This window comes from Balaenoptera ricei, chromosome 10, assembly GCF_028023285.1.
Source record: "Balaenoptera ricei isolate mBalRic1 chromosome 10, mBalRic1.hap2, whole genome shotgun sequence".
Lineage (NCBI taxonomy): Eukaryota > Metazoa > Chordata > Mammalia > Artiodactyla > Balaenopteridae > Balaenoptera > Balaenoptera ricei.
The window spans coordinates 75,856,381-75,873,233 of NC_082648.1; the positions used below are offsets into that span (position 1 = coordinate 75,856,381).

Here is a 16,853-nt window from a genome sequence, read left to right on the forward strand (position 1 = left end):
TATATTAACTACCACCTTTGAGCTTGCCTTGCTAAGAAAGAACATTTTCTCCCTGCTCTGCTAGTTCTGCAACCTTCTGTAACTAGGATTTTGTACGTCTTACCCCCAAGTGAAAAGCGCGCCAACCCACCTGTGTCAAAACATTGAGCTGTTCCATAATATGCTCTAACGCATCGGTCACAGCGAGCGGTATGTTTCGTTGACTCTCAGAAGGGAGGTAGCTCATTTCTTCTGTTTTCTTTTTCAAGGTTGTAGGTGAACATTCTGATGATATTAAAGAAGGGTTCAAGAAATATCCGCAGATCTCTTCACCCTTGTCTGGTAGAGTTCGAACAGTGGTTTCTGTTGTCTTTGACACCATAGAAAAGATAGGAAGAGTTATATTTTCCAAACTTTAAACTGATATAAAAGTTTTCAACATTCCTCTTTTAAAAGCCCAGCTTTCATTTAATTGTTCATCTTCAACTACAGCAGATTATGGAAATTACAATTATAAGGAAAAAAAGGCTACAAAAGGATGGATGAAATTCATAATTTTCCTTGATTTTTTTTTTTTCAATAAAATATACTTTGTATGTATCTGTCTGAAAGATCAGGTGTTCTACCATTAAAAAGGTGGTTACATGCTAATTCTTGATTTTTAAAAAGTCACATCCATTAAGATGACTATTATTTGATTTCTTTGGGGAGGAGACAAGATGGCAGAGTAGAAGGACTTGAGCTTACCTCCCCTCATGAAAACACCAAAATCACACAGCTAACTAACTGCTGAACAACAATCGAAAAAAAAAAGAGAACCTACCAAAAAGATACTCTACATCCAAAGACAAAGAAGAAGCCACACAAGACAGTAGGAGGGGCGCATTCACAGTATAATCAAATCCCATAACCACCAGGTGGGTGACCCACAAACTGGAAAATAATTATATCACAGAGGTTTTCCCACAGGACGGAGAGTTCTGAGCCCCATGTCAGGCCCCCCCCCCCCAGCCAGGGGGGACTGGCATCAGGAGGAAGAGGAGCCCCCAGAGCATTTGGCTTTGATGGCCAGTGGGGCTTGAGTGCAGGAGCTCCACAGGACTGGGGGAAACGGAGACTCCACTCCTGGAGGGCCCACACAAGGTTTCATGTGCACTGAGATTCAGGGCAAAGCAGTGACTCCACAGGAGCCTGGGCCAGACCTACCTGTGGGTCTTGGAGGGTCTCCTGGGGAGGTGGGGGTTGACTGTGGCTCACTGTGGGGACAAGGACGATGGTGGTGGAGGCCCCGGGGAATATTCATCAGCGTGAGCGCTCCTGGAGGTCGCCATTTTGGTACTGAGACCTGGCCCCACCCAACAACCTGCAGGCTCCAGTGCTGGGATGCTGCAGGCCAAACAACCAACAGGGTGGGAACACAACACCGCCCATCAGCAGACAGGCTGCCTAAAGTCATCCTGAGCCCACAGCCATCTCTAAACACACCCCTTGACATGGCCTTGCCCACAAGAGGGAAAAGACCCAGCTCCACCCATCAGTGGGCAGGCACCAGTCCCTCCCACCAGGAAGCCTGCACAAACCCCTGGACCAAACTCACCCACCAGGGTGCAGACACCAGAAGCTAGAGGAACTACAAACCTGCAGCCTCAGAAACGGAGACTGCAAACACAGGAAGTTAGACAAAACGAAATGGCAGGGAAATATGTTCCAGACAAAGGAACAAGGTAAAACCCCAGAGGAACGACTAAGTGAAGTGGAGATAGACAATCTGCCTGAAAAAGAATTAAGAGTAATGATAGTAAAGACGATCCAAGATCTCAGAAAAAGAAAGGAGGCACAGACCGAGAAGATACAAGAAATGTTTGTTTGAAAAAGAACTAGAAGATTTAAAAATCAAATGAACAGAGGTGAACAATACAATAACTGAAATGAAAAATACTCTAGAAGGAATCAATTAGCAGAATAAATGAGGCAGAAGAACAAGTGAGCTGGAAGACAGATTGGTGGAGATCACTGTCATGGAACATATTAAAGAAAAAATGAATAGAAATAAGGACACTCTCAGAGACCTCTGGAACAACATTAAACACACCAACATTCACATTATAGGGGTCCCAGAAGGAGAAGAGAGAGAGAAAGGGCCTGAGAAAATATTTGAAGAGATAATAGCCAAAAACTTACCTAACATGGGAAAGGAAACAGTCACCCAAGTCCAGGAAGCACAGAGAGTCCCGTACAGGATAAACCCAAGGAGGAACACAACAAGACACACGTTAATCCAATTGACAAAAATTAAATGCAAGGAGAAAATACTAAAAGCAACAAGGGAAAAGCAACATGTAACATACAAGGGAATCCCCATAAGGTTATCAGCTGATTTTTCAGCAGAAACTCTGCAGGCCAGAAGGGAGTGGCATGATATATTTAAAGTGATGAAAGGGAAAAACCTACAACCAGGAATACTCTACCCAGCAAGGCTCTCATTCAGATTCGAGGGAGAAATCAAAAGCTTTACAGACAAGCAAAAGCTAAGAGAATTCAGCACCACCAAACCAGCTTTATGACAGATGCTAAAGGAACTTCTCTAGGCAGAAAAGAAAAGGCCGCAACTAGAAATGAGAAAATTACGATTGGGAAAGCTCACTGATAAAGGCAAACGTAAAGGTAAGAAGTCATCCACATATAAATATGATATCAAAACCAGCAATCATGAGGAGAGTACAAATGCAGGATATATTGGTAATGCATTTGAAATTAAGAGACCAGCAACTTGAAACAATCTCGTGTGTGTGTGTGTGTGTGTGTGTGTATGGCTATATCAAAACCTCACGGTAACTGCAAACTGAAAATCTACAATAGATAAACACACACACAAAAGAAAAAGCAATCCCAACACAACACTAAAGTTAGTCATCAAATCACAAGAGAAGAGAACAAAAGAGGAAGGGAAGAAAAAAGACCTAGAAAAACAAATCCAAAACAATTAACAAAATGGCAATAAGAACATACATATAGATAATTACCTTAAACAAACGAATTTAATGCTCAAACCAAAAGACATAGACTGGCTGAATAGATACAAAAACAAGACCCATATATATTGCTGTCTACAAGAGACCCATTTCAGATCTAGGGACACATACAGACTGAAAGTGAGGGAATGGAAAAAGGTATTCCATGCAAATGGAAATCAAAAGAAAGCTGGAATAGCAATACTCATATCAGAAGAAATAGACTTTAAAATAAAGACTGTTACAAGAGACAAGGGCACTACATGATGATCAAGGGATCAATCTGAGAAGAAGGTATAACAATTGAAATATATATGCACCCAACATAGGAGCATCTCAATATATAAGGCAAACACTAACAGCCATAAAAAGAGAAACTGACAGTAACACAGTAATGGGGGGGGGGGTCTTTAACACCCCACTTACATCAATGGACAGATCATCCAGACAGAAAATCAGTAAGGAAACACAGGCCTTAAATGACACATTAGACCAGATAGACTTGATATTTATAGTGCATTCCATTCAAAAGCAGTAGAATAGACATTCTTCTCAAGTGCACATGGAACATTCTCCAGGATAGAGTACATGCTGGGCCACAAAGCAAACCTTGGTATATTTAAGAAAATGGAAGTCATATCAAGGATCTTTTTTGACCACAACGCTATGAGATTAGAAATCAACTACAAGGAAAAAAACTGTAAAAAACACAAACGCATGGAGGCTAAACAATATGCTACTAAACAACCAATGGATCACTGAGGAAATCAATAAATGAAAACGAAAGCACGATGTTCCGAAACCTATGGGATGCAGCAAAAGCAGTTCTAAGAGAGAAATTTACAGTGATACAATCTTACCTCAGGAAACAAGAAAAATCTCAAATAAACCTAACCTTACACCTAAAACAACTAGAGAAAGAACAACAGACAAAACCCAAAGTTAGTACAAGGAAAGAAATCATAAAGTTCAGAGGAGACATAAAAAATAGAGACAAAGAAAACAATAGAAAAGATCAATGAAACTAAAATCTGGTTCTTTGAAAAGATAAATAAAATTGATAAACCTTTAGCCAGACTCAAAGAAAAAAAAGAGGGCTCAAATCAATAAAATTCGAAATGAAAAAGAAGTTAAAACAGACACCACAGAAATACAACGGATCATAAGAGACTACTACAAGCAACTCTATGCCAATAAAATGGGCAACCTAGAAGAAATGGAAAAATTCTTATGTATAATATTCTAAGACTGAACCAGAAAGAAATAGAAAATATAAACAGACCAATCACAAGTACTGAAATTGAAACTGTGATTAAAAATCTTCCAACAAACAAAAGTCCAGAACCAGATGGCTTCACAGGTGAATTCTATCAAACATTTAGAGAAGAGTTAACACCTGTCTTTCTGAAACTATTCTAAAACATTGAACAGTATAGAGGTTCCTTAAAGAACTAAAAACAGAACTGCCATATGATCCAGCAATCCCACTCCTGGGCATATATCTGGAGAAAACCATAATTCGAAAAGATACATGCACCCCATTGTTCATTGCAGCACTATTTACAATAGCCAGGACACGGAAGCAACCTAAATGTTCACTGATAGATGAATGGATAAAGAAGATGTGGTACATATATACAATGAGATATTACTCAGATGTAAAAGAATGAAATAATGCTATTTGCAGCAACATGGATGTACCTAAAGATTATCATACTAAGTGAAGTAAGTCAGACAGAGAAAGATAAATATATGATATCACTTATACGTGGAATCTAAAAGGATGATACAAATGAGCTTATTTACAAAAGAGAAACAGACTCACAGACCTTGAAGACAAACTTATGGTTACCAAAGGGGAAAGGTCGGGGGGAGGGATAAATTAGGAGTTTTGGATTAACATCTACACACTACTATATATAAAATAGGTAATCAACAAGGACCAACTTATAGCATAGGGAATTCTACTCAATATTCTGTAAAAACGTATATGGGAAAAGAATCTGAAAAAGAATGGATATATATATATGTACAGCTGAATCACTTTGCTGTACACCTGAAACTAAACATTGTAAATCAATTATACCCCAATATAAAATAAAAAATATTACTTTTAAAAATGAAAATAATAAGCATTGGTGGAGAAATTGGAACCCTCCTGCATTGCTGTGGGAGTATAAAATGGTCAGCTGATGTGGAAAACAGTTTGGCTATTCCTCAAAGGTTTCAACACAGAATTAGCATACAATCTAGCAATTCCACTCCTGAGTATATATCCACAAGAACTGAAAGCAAGGACTTGAACAGATACTTGTACACCATTATTCATAGTGGCATTATTCACAATAGTCAAAAGATAAAAACAACGCAGCACCAATCAACAGGTAAATGTATAAACAAAATGTGGTACACACATACAATTGAATATTATTTAACCATAAAAATAAATAGAATTCTACTACATGCTACAACATGGATGAACCTTGAAAACATCCTAAGTGAAAACAAGACACAAAATACCATATGATTCCACTAATATGAGGTACCTGGAATAGGCAAATTCAGAGAGAGTATAGTTTACCATGAGCTGGAGGGGAGAAGAAACATGCAGTTTATGTACCCATTGCTTAATGAGGACAGAGTTTCTGTTTGAAATGATGACAAAGATCTCAAAATAGTGGTGATGGGTACACAACATTGTGAATACTTAATGCCAGGGAAGTGTACACTTAAAAATGGTTAAAATGGTCAATTTTATGATATGTATATTTTACCACAATAAAACAAATAAGCCCTCCAAACATATAGCAATAAAAATCTAAAAATAAAATTAAGAAAACAACTCAGTCTACATGAGCATCAAAAAGAATAAAATGTTTAGGAATAAATTTAACAAAAACAGTGCAAGGCTTATATACCAAACACTACAAATAAACCATCAATGAAAGAAAGTAAAGACCTAAATAAATGAAAAGACATTCCATACCCCATGTTCATGGAACAGAAGACTTAATATTGTTAAGATGGCAATATTCCCCAAATTGATATATACAGGTTCAATACAATCCCCATCAAAATCCCAGCTGCCTGTTTAAAAGAAATTGACATGCTGGTCTTAAAAGGCATATAGAAATGCAAGGAACCCAGAATAGCCAAAATAATATTGAAGGACACAGTTCAAGACTCACATTTCCCAGTTTCAAAATTCACTACAAAACTACAGTAATCAAGACAGCATGGGACTGGCATAAGGACAGACATATAGATCAATGGAATAGATAGACCTTTCCATATATGGTCAATTGATTTTTGACAAGGTTCCCAAGATAATTTAATGGAAAATAATAGTCTTTTTCAAGAAACTGTGCTGGGAAAACTGTATTTAAATGCAAAAGAATGGATTTGGGCCCCTACCTCACACCATATACAGGATTAACTCAAAATGGATCATAAAGTTAACTATAGGAGCTAAAACAATACAAATCTTAGAAGACAACATAGGAGTAAATTTTCCTCGCCTTGGATTAGACTGAAGCTTCTTAGATACAATACCAAACTACAAATGACAAAATAAATAACAAATTGGACTTTATCAAAACATAAAACTTTTGTGCTTCAAAAGACAACAAGAGGGACTTCCCAGTGGTCCAGTGGCTAAGACTCCATGCTCCCAATGCAGGGGGCCCGGGTTCGATCCCTGGTCAGGCGGCTATATACCATGTGCCGTAACTAAGAGTTTGCATGCCACAACGAAGATCCTACACGCAGCAAAGAAGATCTCGCATGTCTCAACTAAGACCCGGCGCAGCCAAATAGATAAGTAAACATTTTTTAAAAGTAGGTAACAAGAAAGTGGGAACAAATCACGCAGAATTGGGGAAAATATTTGCAAATCATGTATTTGATAAGAGACTTGTATGAGAACATATAAAGAACTCTTAACAACTCAACAATAAAAAGACAACCCAATTAAAAATGGTCAAAGGATTTGAACAGACATTTCTCTAAAGAAGATACACAAACGGCCAATAAGCACATAAAAAGACGCTCAATATCATTAGTTATCAGGGAAATGCAAATCAAAACCACAATGAGATACCAATTCATACCCATTAGGATGACTAAAATAAAAAAGAATATAACAAGTGTTGGTTAAGATGTAGAGAAACTCGAATCCTCATACATTGCTGGTGGGATTGTAAAATGATGCAGTCACTTTGGAAAACAGTTTGGAAAAATTCCTCAAAACATTAAACATTGAATTACTATGACCCAGTGATTCCACTCCTTGGTATATACCCAGGAGAAATGACCTCCTTTACATATATCCACATAAAACTTGTACATGAATACACAGCAGCATTATTTAGAATAGCCAATAAAATGGAAACAACCTATATGCATCAGAATGTTGTGATAATTAATGGAAAAACAAAATGTGGTATTATTCTTACAATGGATATTAGTTACCCACAAAAAAAGAATGAAGTACTGATACATGCTACAACACGATGAACCTTGGAAACAGTAGGCTGAGTTAAAGAAGCCATATACAAAGGCCACATATTATGTGATTCCATATGTATGAAATCGTCAGAATAGACAAATACAGGAAGACAGACTGAGATTAGTGGTTGCCAGGGGCTGGGAGGAGGGAAGAATGGGCAGAGGTTGATAATGGGTATGTAGGTGATGAAAATACTCTAAAATTATTTTTGGAGTGATTAAATATTCTAAAATTAGACAGCAGTGATGGTTGCACAACTTTGTGAATATTCTAAAAATCATTAAATTGTACACTTTAAAATGGCGAGTTTTCTAGTATGTGAATTATCTCATTAAAGCTATTTTAAAAACAAAGAATCCAAATAGATGCATCACAGAAATCACAGAATTTTTAAAAATTTTAATCAATTTTTCATTCCTGGTTATCACTGGCATATGAGAGTTCCAGACAGAAGGTACCTCAAACATGGCAAGTGTACTTCTAATGATGACGATGGTGGTGACAACCAGCATGGACAGAGCTTACTGTGTACTTGGCATTGTTTCAGGTGCTTTACGCATGTTAACTGGTTTAATCTTCACAATAACCCTATCAGGTATGTTCTGTTCTACTACTATTCTCATTTTTCAAACTAGGAAACAGAGATACAGAGAGACTAAATAACTTGCCCAAGCTCACACAGGTAGGAAAGGTGTATGAAACATAACCAATCATAAATCTAAGAGATGCCAAAGCACTCTGGGTATTGTGACCTTGGGATCAAAGCCACTGTTCTCCATGATCTTCCCAACCATTTTTAGGAAGATGAAAACTTTCAAATTTCCCTCTGTCATAATCTTACTAATTCATCATTTGTTGAAAATAATAAAAACAAACTCAAAATCCACCACCCCCAGTTCAAGCTTATTTTAAAATATGCATAAAACACATCTTAGTACTCCTACCCAGCTGAGTGGATCTGCTCAGGTTCTTTTCGTTTGTTCACTTAACAAACACTTCTGGAGCCTCGCTCTGTGTGAGGCGCAGTTCTCAATGGTGAGAACCCAGCAGTGGGTGGCAGGACCCAAGACTCTGCTCTCCTGAAGCTTATGTTCTGGTACCTTCAGTCATTTGGTACTTTATCTTTTCTACTTTGGTTGCATACCAGCCTATGTTTATCTCCAAAACCATCCTGGTCTCTGAGCAGTTATGCTCTGTACCCCCAGTTTTCCACCTTTGTGATATACCTGACAATATTAGGGTCTGAACCTAAAATACCTGAATGAAAATGACTTTTTTGGGCAGAAAGCACTCATTAAAATCCACACCCCCCAAAGAATCCTATTACTAAAGCTTTGAATTACTTAACTCTGTGTGATGAAGAAAATCTGAAACTGTCCTTGAAATGTTCAGAAGCAAAACTCCGAGCAATCATAGATCATAGAACAAGTTCACATAAAGGATTTTTAATGCCACTCATTAGCTGGGCCCAGGAGCACCTATGACCTACTTATTCATGTCCTGAGCTTAAGGGAACTTAGAAAACAACCTACAGCACTTATCTACCTGGGTCCCCAGCTATTGGCCGGTGGCAAACACTGAATGAAATGAAAGCAGTGTAAACATGAGTGTGGAATATGTGAAGAGGTCACCGAGAAGTCCTGTCTCACAGTCACAGTCTGCGTTCCTGATCCTAGGCAGCCGCCTCATTGACTGGGGACATCGTATGGACGGCCGTGCACAGCCATCCTCACCCTAAAATAAATAATTCCCGCTCAAAAGACAGACTTTTTTTTTTTTTTTTTTTTGTAGCATTGCTTCTGCTGTGCCTTCTCTGCCCTCCTAGCATGACTGAATCTTTTTTGATCTCCAAATTTCAGCTTAATTGTCACATCTTCAGAAAAGTAGTCCCTGACCACCCTAATGAAGGTGGTCTGTCTACTGGCTGCCATGGCATCCTGATGTCTTCTTCCATAACTGATGAGAGTTGTCTTTTCCTTCTCTGTTGTCTGTCTCCCTCACTAGACTGTGCTATGCCTACTCTTCTGACCACTGTACCCACTGGATTTAGCAGAAACGTAAATATTTTTGAATATGTTAACCACTCACATGCAGAGTTTATCACCCTTCTCACAGATGGAAACCAAACTCTCTATGACCAGGACAGTCTTTTTTACACGGATCACAACATACCTAAGTATGTACACACATGGTCGCAAATATAACTAATCTTATTGTAGTAGCAGCTCCAGCCCTTCATGGGAAAAGGCCTCTAATCTAATTAACACATTGGTCATCGAACCCTGGGGGATTGCAGTCAGGGTGGTTAGTGAAGAAAGGGCAATAGGAAATGGGCAAGGAAAGATTTAAGGCCATAGACAGTCTAGGCAGGAAAAGATCCCCATAACCTTAACAATAGTTTTCTTGTTTGGGATCAAAAAAAAAAAAAAATACTATCATATGACACATAAAGATGAATAGAACAGGGAAAAGGGTATGGGCAGAGAGAGAAAAAAAGTACGAGATCTCCATCCCGCATTAGCCAACTGACAGATCTGTTCTCTGGTCTCTCAAAGCTATTTGGACCTAGATATTAGCAGATTCTTTCCCACCGACCAAGCCTGCCTTTGCTTCCTGTTTGTACAGGAAAAGAGCAAGATGCACAGCTTGGGGAAGTTTCAACGCTCTCATTCATAAAATTAAAAAAAAAAAAAAATGAAAAGGGAAAAAAATATGTTTAAGATTCTGGGTTATTAAAAGTCTAGCAAATGAGGCTGCAGTACCTGCTTGCTCCCAATATATTGAGGTCCTCTCCTACTTCAGAGTTGCTAATATTCATTTTTTGTGTGAATGCTTACTGAACACTGACATACTAAGCATTTACCAATGTTAAATGTGAGTACAATGTGACACGGGCAATCAAGGAGGAGTCTCTATTATGGGGAGAGAATTAAGACAGAGCAAGGCCGGGATCCCCTGCGGTGCCTGGCACATACCAGCAGTGAATAAACGAGAAACACAAGCAAATGACTGTAAGAAGAGAACAAATGCTTTGGAAGTCCATAAAAGGAAGAAATCACACATGTTCCCTTACCTCTTACTTTTCTGCAGACACTTGAAGTACAGCAGGGTAACAATAACATTCATTGATTGATTCAGCAAACGAAGGCCTCCTATACGTAGGCATTAAAGCTACAGCAAAGAACAAATCAGATACGGTACCTTCCTTCACGGGGCTTACAGTTCTCCAGGGAGCCAATTCCTTCAAACGGATGGCAGGGCCATTACCACGCTTAAGTTCTCCTTGGATAAACTCATGGTTGCCATCTCAAAGATGGGAAAGACAGCCTCACCAAGTGCACAGAATGAAGGTGTGTGGCTAAGAAATCCTTATCTCTACAGGTTAAAAGGCTCCACTTTCCCTCTGAACATATACAATAGAGTAAAAAATACAGAGTCGACTGATGCAAACTACTTTGATAGTCCCGAGAGCTATATATAAAACCTGTCACATTCTGGGGACAAACGACTCTTAACAGGTTGTTTAAATGCCATGATTAATTTTAATGCATAAAGTTTCATTTGTCACATTAGAGAATGAATTCTTTTAAAGCATCAACAGAAAGTGAAAATTGTGGCATTTGCAAGTAAATTTTTATTGGGAAATTAACCATTCAACAATGTAATCAAGGTCTACACATTTAAACTACTACTATTTATATCATTAACAATGAAACATTCAAGATACTGTGGTGCCCAACTACATATGGAAGTTCATGCATTATATTTATTCTCTTTCTTCCTCTCCTCTTCTCTCCCCCTTCTACTACCCTTCCTACTTACCCCCACTCACTGTCTGGGCTGGCAAGTCAAAACTAATCACTGGCACCACTTCACTCTCAAGGAGGCAAAAGACCTGTACTCTGAAAACTATAAGATGCTGATGAAAGAAATCAAAGATGACACAAACAGATGGAAAGATATACCGTGTTCTTGGACTGGAAGAATCAATATTGTGAAAATGTACTACCCGAGGTAATCTATAGAGTCAGTGCCATCCCTATCAAATTACCAATGGCATTATTCACAGAACTAGAACAAATAATTTTTAAATTTGTGTGGAACACAAAAGACCCAGAATAGACAAAACAATCTTGAGAAAGAAAAACAGAGCTGGAGGAATCATGCTCCCTGACTTCAGTCTATACACAAAGCTACAGTCATCAAAACACTGTGGTACTGGCACAAAAACAGAAATATAAATCAATGGAACAGCATAGAAAGCCCAGAAATAAACCCACGCACTTATGGTCAATTAACCTACAACAAAGGAGGCAAGAATATACAATGAAGAAAAGACAGTCTCTTCAATAAGTGGTGCTGAGAAAACTGGACAGCTACATGTAAAGGAGTGAAATTAGAACATTCTCTAACACCATACACTCTCATAAGTCTTTGTTCATGCCTAGTAGAGCATTCATCACTTCTCATTATATTTGTGCTTTCATGTCTATATTCCCTACCAGGTCACGGGGGTTACTCTCTTGAGGGTAGGAGCCATAACTTGGTCATCTTTCTTCCTCGGGTGCCTAGCACAGTGCATGAGACACATACAGGGCTCAACATTTGTTGAACTGAATTCAACTGACCATCCTGCATCTGCTGAGCCATCCTCAAAATGTAAGTATTAATAATTTGACAGTATTTGGAGAGAAGTATTGATATAAACCCAAAGTCAAGCCAGTACGATTCTCTACTAAAAATTACTATCTTAAATGCCTCCTCAAAGGCACAATGAGGGAGCAATGGAAGCCTTTATCACTTAACTGCAAATCACTTCTTGATTTTTATCCCCCAAAAGTATATTTGATGGTTTCTGGTGAAATAGCATAAGGATCTTCTGACAAGTGTGAACATGCAAAAGGAGGTACTTCACTTGTAAAGATAAGCAGTGACCTGAACTGCAGATATATATTTAATAAATTGGTTAAAATAAGTCAGTTTGGGCTTATACTTAACATTTCTAGTTTTGATTTAATTCTGTAAGTAGAGAACAAAACAGACCAAAGTCAGAAAAGTCTATCCAAAAGTGGTCTTGATCCCTCTAGCTAAAGTGAGTTTCCCATCACTGAAGGTTCTAAAATAGACTAGGGATGATCACTTGTCAGGGATATTGTGAGAAGTATACAAACATCAGATCAGGAAATTCAGACTGAATGCCCTTTAAAAGTCTGTTCCATTCCTGACATTCTGAGATTTTTTAAATCACTACACACACACACACACACACACACACACACACACACACACACATACTTATAAAATGCCTGCCTGAAATAGACTAGGATAACAAAAAATACCTTTTGCCTGGACAAAAATAAAAGCAAATATTGCTTTTCAAAGAAAGAATGGATCATTTATCTTCAACAATAACATTTAGAATAGGGATTAGAAACTCCAATAATCTTTATATGGGATATAAAACAATGAAGATATACCATTTATTCAAACAAAATTGTTTTTATTTAGCACCTACGTGCCAGGAAAATTCTAGGTGCCAGAGATATAGGAGTATATTAGTTTCCTACCACTGCTGTAACAAATTACCACAAGTTTAGTGGCTTAAACCAACACAAATTTACTTACTATCTTGAAGTTCTGAAGGTCCAAATAGATCTTATGGGGCTAAAATCAAGGTGTCAGCAGAGCTGTGTTCCTTCTGGAGGCTCTAGGGGAGAATCTGTCCTTGCCTTTTCCAGCTCCTTGAGGCTGCCTACATTCGTGGCTCTAGGCTGCATCACTCCAATCTCCACTTCTCTGACTCCTATGCCTCCCTTCTTCCCCTGTAAGGACCATTGTGAGTGTATTGGACCATAATCTAGGATAATCTCCCCATCTCAAGATCCTTAACTTAATCACATTTGCAAAGCCCCTCTGCCATGTAAAGAAACATATTCACAGATTCTGGGGATGAGGACTTGGACATCTTTATGGACCATTACTCTGCCTAATACAAGAAATGGTTAAACAAAAGAGACCCTGTTGACATAGGGTTATATTCCAGTGAATAAATATAAAGATATGTGATGTAATGTCAGGTAGTAACAATGGTTATGAAGAAAAATAAAGCTGGGCAACATGTTACATTATGATTTAGCTCCACTGATGATGCATTTTTAAATTGGGGTAGAGAATAAATTGGGGGCATGTTAAGTTTGAGATGCCTATGAGCCTTCCAAGGAGAAAAATCATGAATACAATTGGAAATATATGATTCTAGATTTCTGCGAAGAGGTTGGGACTAAAGATATAAATTTGGGAGTTATCAGAATATATATACATATATTTACCGGTTTTTATAAAGGAGACAAATGAACAGCCAGGTGAAGAGGTACATAAGGCAAGGTCTGGAAGGGTACCAATTGCAGAAGCTCCTGTTCCCTTGGAGTTGGGGTATTCGGCATATAACTACTTACAGCCATGGCTCTACGATCAAACAAGAGGGAGGGGCCAAACAAGAGAACAGTGGCAAAGACTTTAGAAGGCAGGAAGAGAAGGAGCAGGAAAGGTGACTAGCGACCCATGAGGTAGGAGGAGTACTGGACCAGAAGGTAGGAAAGGAAAATGTTTCAAGGGGAAGGGAGTGATCCCTAAGACCAAGTCCTATAGAAAGGCTGATTTGGATGAATCACTGGAACCTTCACATGAGTGGAATGGTGGGGACAAAAGCTTAACTGAAGTGGATTCAGAAGAGTAGAAAGTGAAGAAATGAAGACTGAATATATGCCTTTCTTTTGAGGAGTTTTGCTATAAAGGAGAGCAGAGCAATGAGACAGGACTTGGAAAGGGATGAGGGGTCAAATGAAGTTTTCCTTTTAAAAGATGGGAAATACATTACAAACATGGGCTGATGGAAAAGATCAAACAGAAAGAGAGCACTGATGTCACAGGATGGTGAGGAGATAACTACTTGGTAAATGGATTGCTAGGCAGTACTGAGTGCCCCTGGAGCTTTGTATAAATAAATTTAAAGGGAGATCACTCAGCATGGCTGTCTAGTCGAATTCAGTTGCTTGGGTGTAGGTATAGAGTCGGCAGAAAAAAATAGATTTAACCAGGCTGAAGTTTTTTGGGGTGAGTACAATGGAGAGAGAAAGGGGCAAGGGTATGGCTATGATGATGGACTATAGAATCTAAGCCCATAAAGGTGAGACACATAGACACAGAAGGTGGGCAATGAAAAGGCAGAGGCTCAGTGGATTGGAGGTCCTTCTGGGGTTGATGAATTATCAAAACTGAAGGACTAGAGGAAGTGGTGGCCAGTGCGTGGGAGGCTTTACACTGAGTTTACCATTAACACAAAGGATTTAGACAGTCACTGAGTTCCTCTGAGAATCCTGACCAAGAGAGGATGGCTGTCTTTCAGAAGTGACTCAGAGTGTTGCTCTGTCTTTGGTTCTTTCCTTGCGATCAAAAGCCAGTGTTAACCAAGAAGCGGATGGATTAATCAGAAAAACAGAACAAAGAGCTATGGAGTCACCCATGTGGGGCTGTCACAGGACCACAACACAGGCAGGATTCGTTCCCAATTTCTAAAACTCTTAAGAAGAAAAGGCTGTTGATCCTGAAGAAGAAAACCTCTTCTATGTTATATCTGCGCAGTGTATTGTATATCCCTGTAGGAACATACCCACCTGATTCAGTCTGATTGATTTAAAAATACTTCTAGGATAAAATCAGAGAATGTCATGTGAAATTTGTGTCTCCCAGACTAAAGTCGCTGAGCTGAGAAAGCCTTCTGTTTATCCCTTGGGAAAAATCATACATCTTTTTCTCAAAGAGAGAAAAAGAGGCTTTGGGAATAAGGTTTTACTGAGGGCTTTGATTTTTCTTCTTCAAACCAAATTGGAAATTTCATGTTTGTCAGAAGACTTGAAAAACACCCCCGCCCCAATGCAACTATCAACTAGAATATCTGAGTGATTAATTCAGTGCCCTTGAAAATGACAGCCGAGGCCATAAATCTGTCTATCTTTGTCTTTGATCTTTACTGTCATCTCCAGAGAAGCTTATTAATTTTGAAGCCATGAATAGGTAGGATACAGCTAGGACAAATAAAATCTGTACAAAAATTTCCTTTCATGTTTCACTATTTACATGATTAGGCAAACATAACCTATGAATCCCTTAAAGGAATATTTGTCTTCTAATGCCCTATGCTGAATCTAGAACTGTGCACTGCGCCAGATAAATTTTAATTAATGATAAAGTACTTACCAGAATTATCTGGGGGAGGTGGAGGGAGACAGCAGGTAGTCAGTGAACTAGAATTAGTACTCTCTCTTCTGAGTTAATATAAAACTAAAAATTCTAATCCCAGTATTCTAGACAAATAGAATACCAATAAAACTTTCTGTAAATTACAAAGAGAAAACAAGTAGTCATTACACCTTTTGTGAATCCTGCTGTTATACCCCAAAGGCCTACAGAATAAGGGATTCATTCTTATTATCTCTTTCATATAGAATCAACAAAAATATTTTATGCAAGTTGCTGAAATGACAAGGGCAGAAATCAACCATTATTTATAGCGATACCTTACTGTGTTCAAAAAAGGTGTGTGCATGTGTGAATCTAAACTCTGAGGCAGGTAATAACTTATATTGTACAGTGATGTACTTTTTTAAAAGATATTTTACATTCAAGTAAGGATTACGTCTTGGAAAAAACTGAAGTTTGACTTGGAAAACCACATTTGGTTTAGTTTCACCCACATCATGTCTCAAAAAAGCCATCTGTTCACCTTTCAGAAAGCTGCCCCTTCTTTGCATGCAGAACAGCAATCAAGTGAAATTAATACAGGCATGAATAAGCAATGCAACCTCACTGCAACACTAACATTTCTGAATGAATCTGTAATCCCTCTTTTTATCTCATAATAACTGATTTTTTTAAGTTCCAATTTTGCTTTCAAAAATTCGTTGAAAATAAAACTACTAAGTGAAGTAAGTCAGAAAGAGAAAAATATCACATATCATTTATATGTGGAATCTAAAATATTACACAAATGAACCTATCTATGAAACAGAAACAGACTCACAGACATAGAGAACAGACTTTTGGTTACCAAGAGGGTGGGGGAGGAATGGACTGGGAATTTGGGATTAGCAGATATAAACTATTATATGTAGAATGGATAAACCACAAGGTCCTATAGTATAGCACAGGGAACTATATTCAATACCCTGTGATAAACCATAATGGAAAAGAATATGAAAAAGAATGTATATATATGTATAACTGAATCACTTTGCTGTATGGCAGAAATTAACACATTGTAAATCAACTACAATAAAATAAAAATTTTTTTAATTCAG

The 16,853-nt window shown here is 38.2% G+C and overlaps 1 protein-coding gene across 6 annotated transcripts in view; it reads right to left on the minus strand.

Moving 5' to 3' along the window:
* Positions 1-16,853, minus strand: part of POC1B (POC1 centriolar protein B) — a 146,771-nt gene that overhangs the window by 44,416 nt on the left and 85,502 nt on the right. For 2 of the 6 annotated variants that reach the window (XM_059936648.1, XM_059936647.1), the window contains one exon: positions 131-349. The exons of 3 other annotated variants lie outside the window; for them this stretch is intronic. In XM_059936648.1, coding sequence (XP_059792631.1) covers positions 131-349 — 219 coding nt within the window. Of the gene's footprint in view, positions 1-130; positions 350-16,853 lie in introns of those variants that run through there. One more of the 6 variants, XR_009505426.1, reaches the window with a different exon arrangement.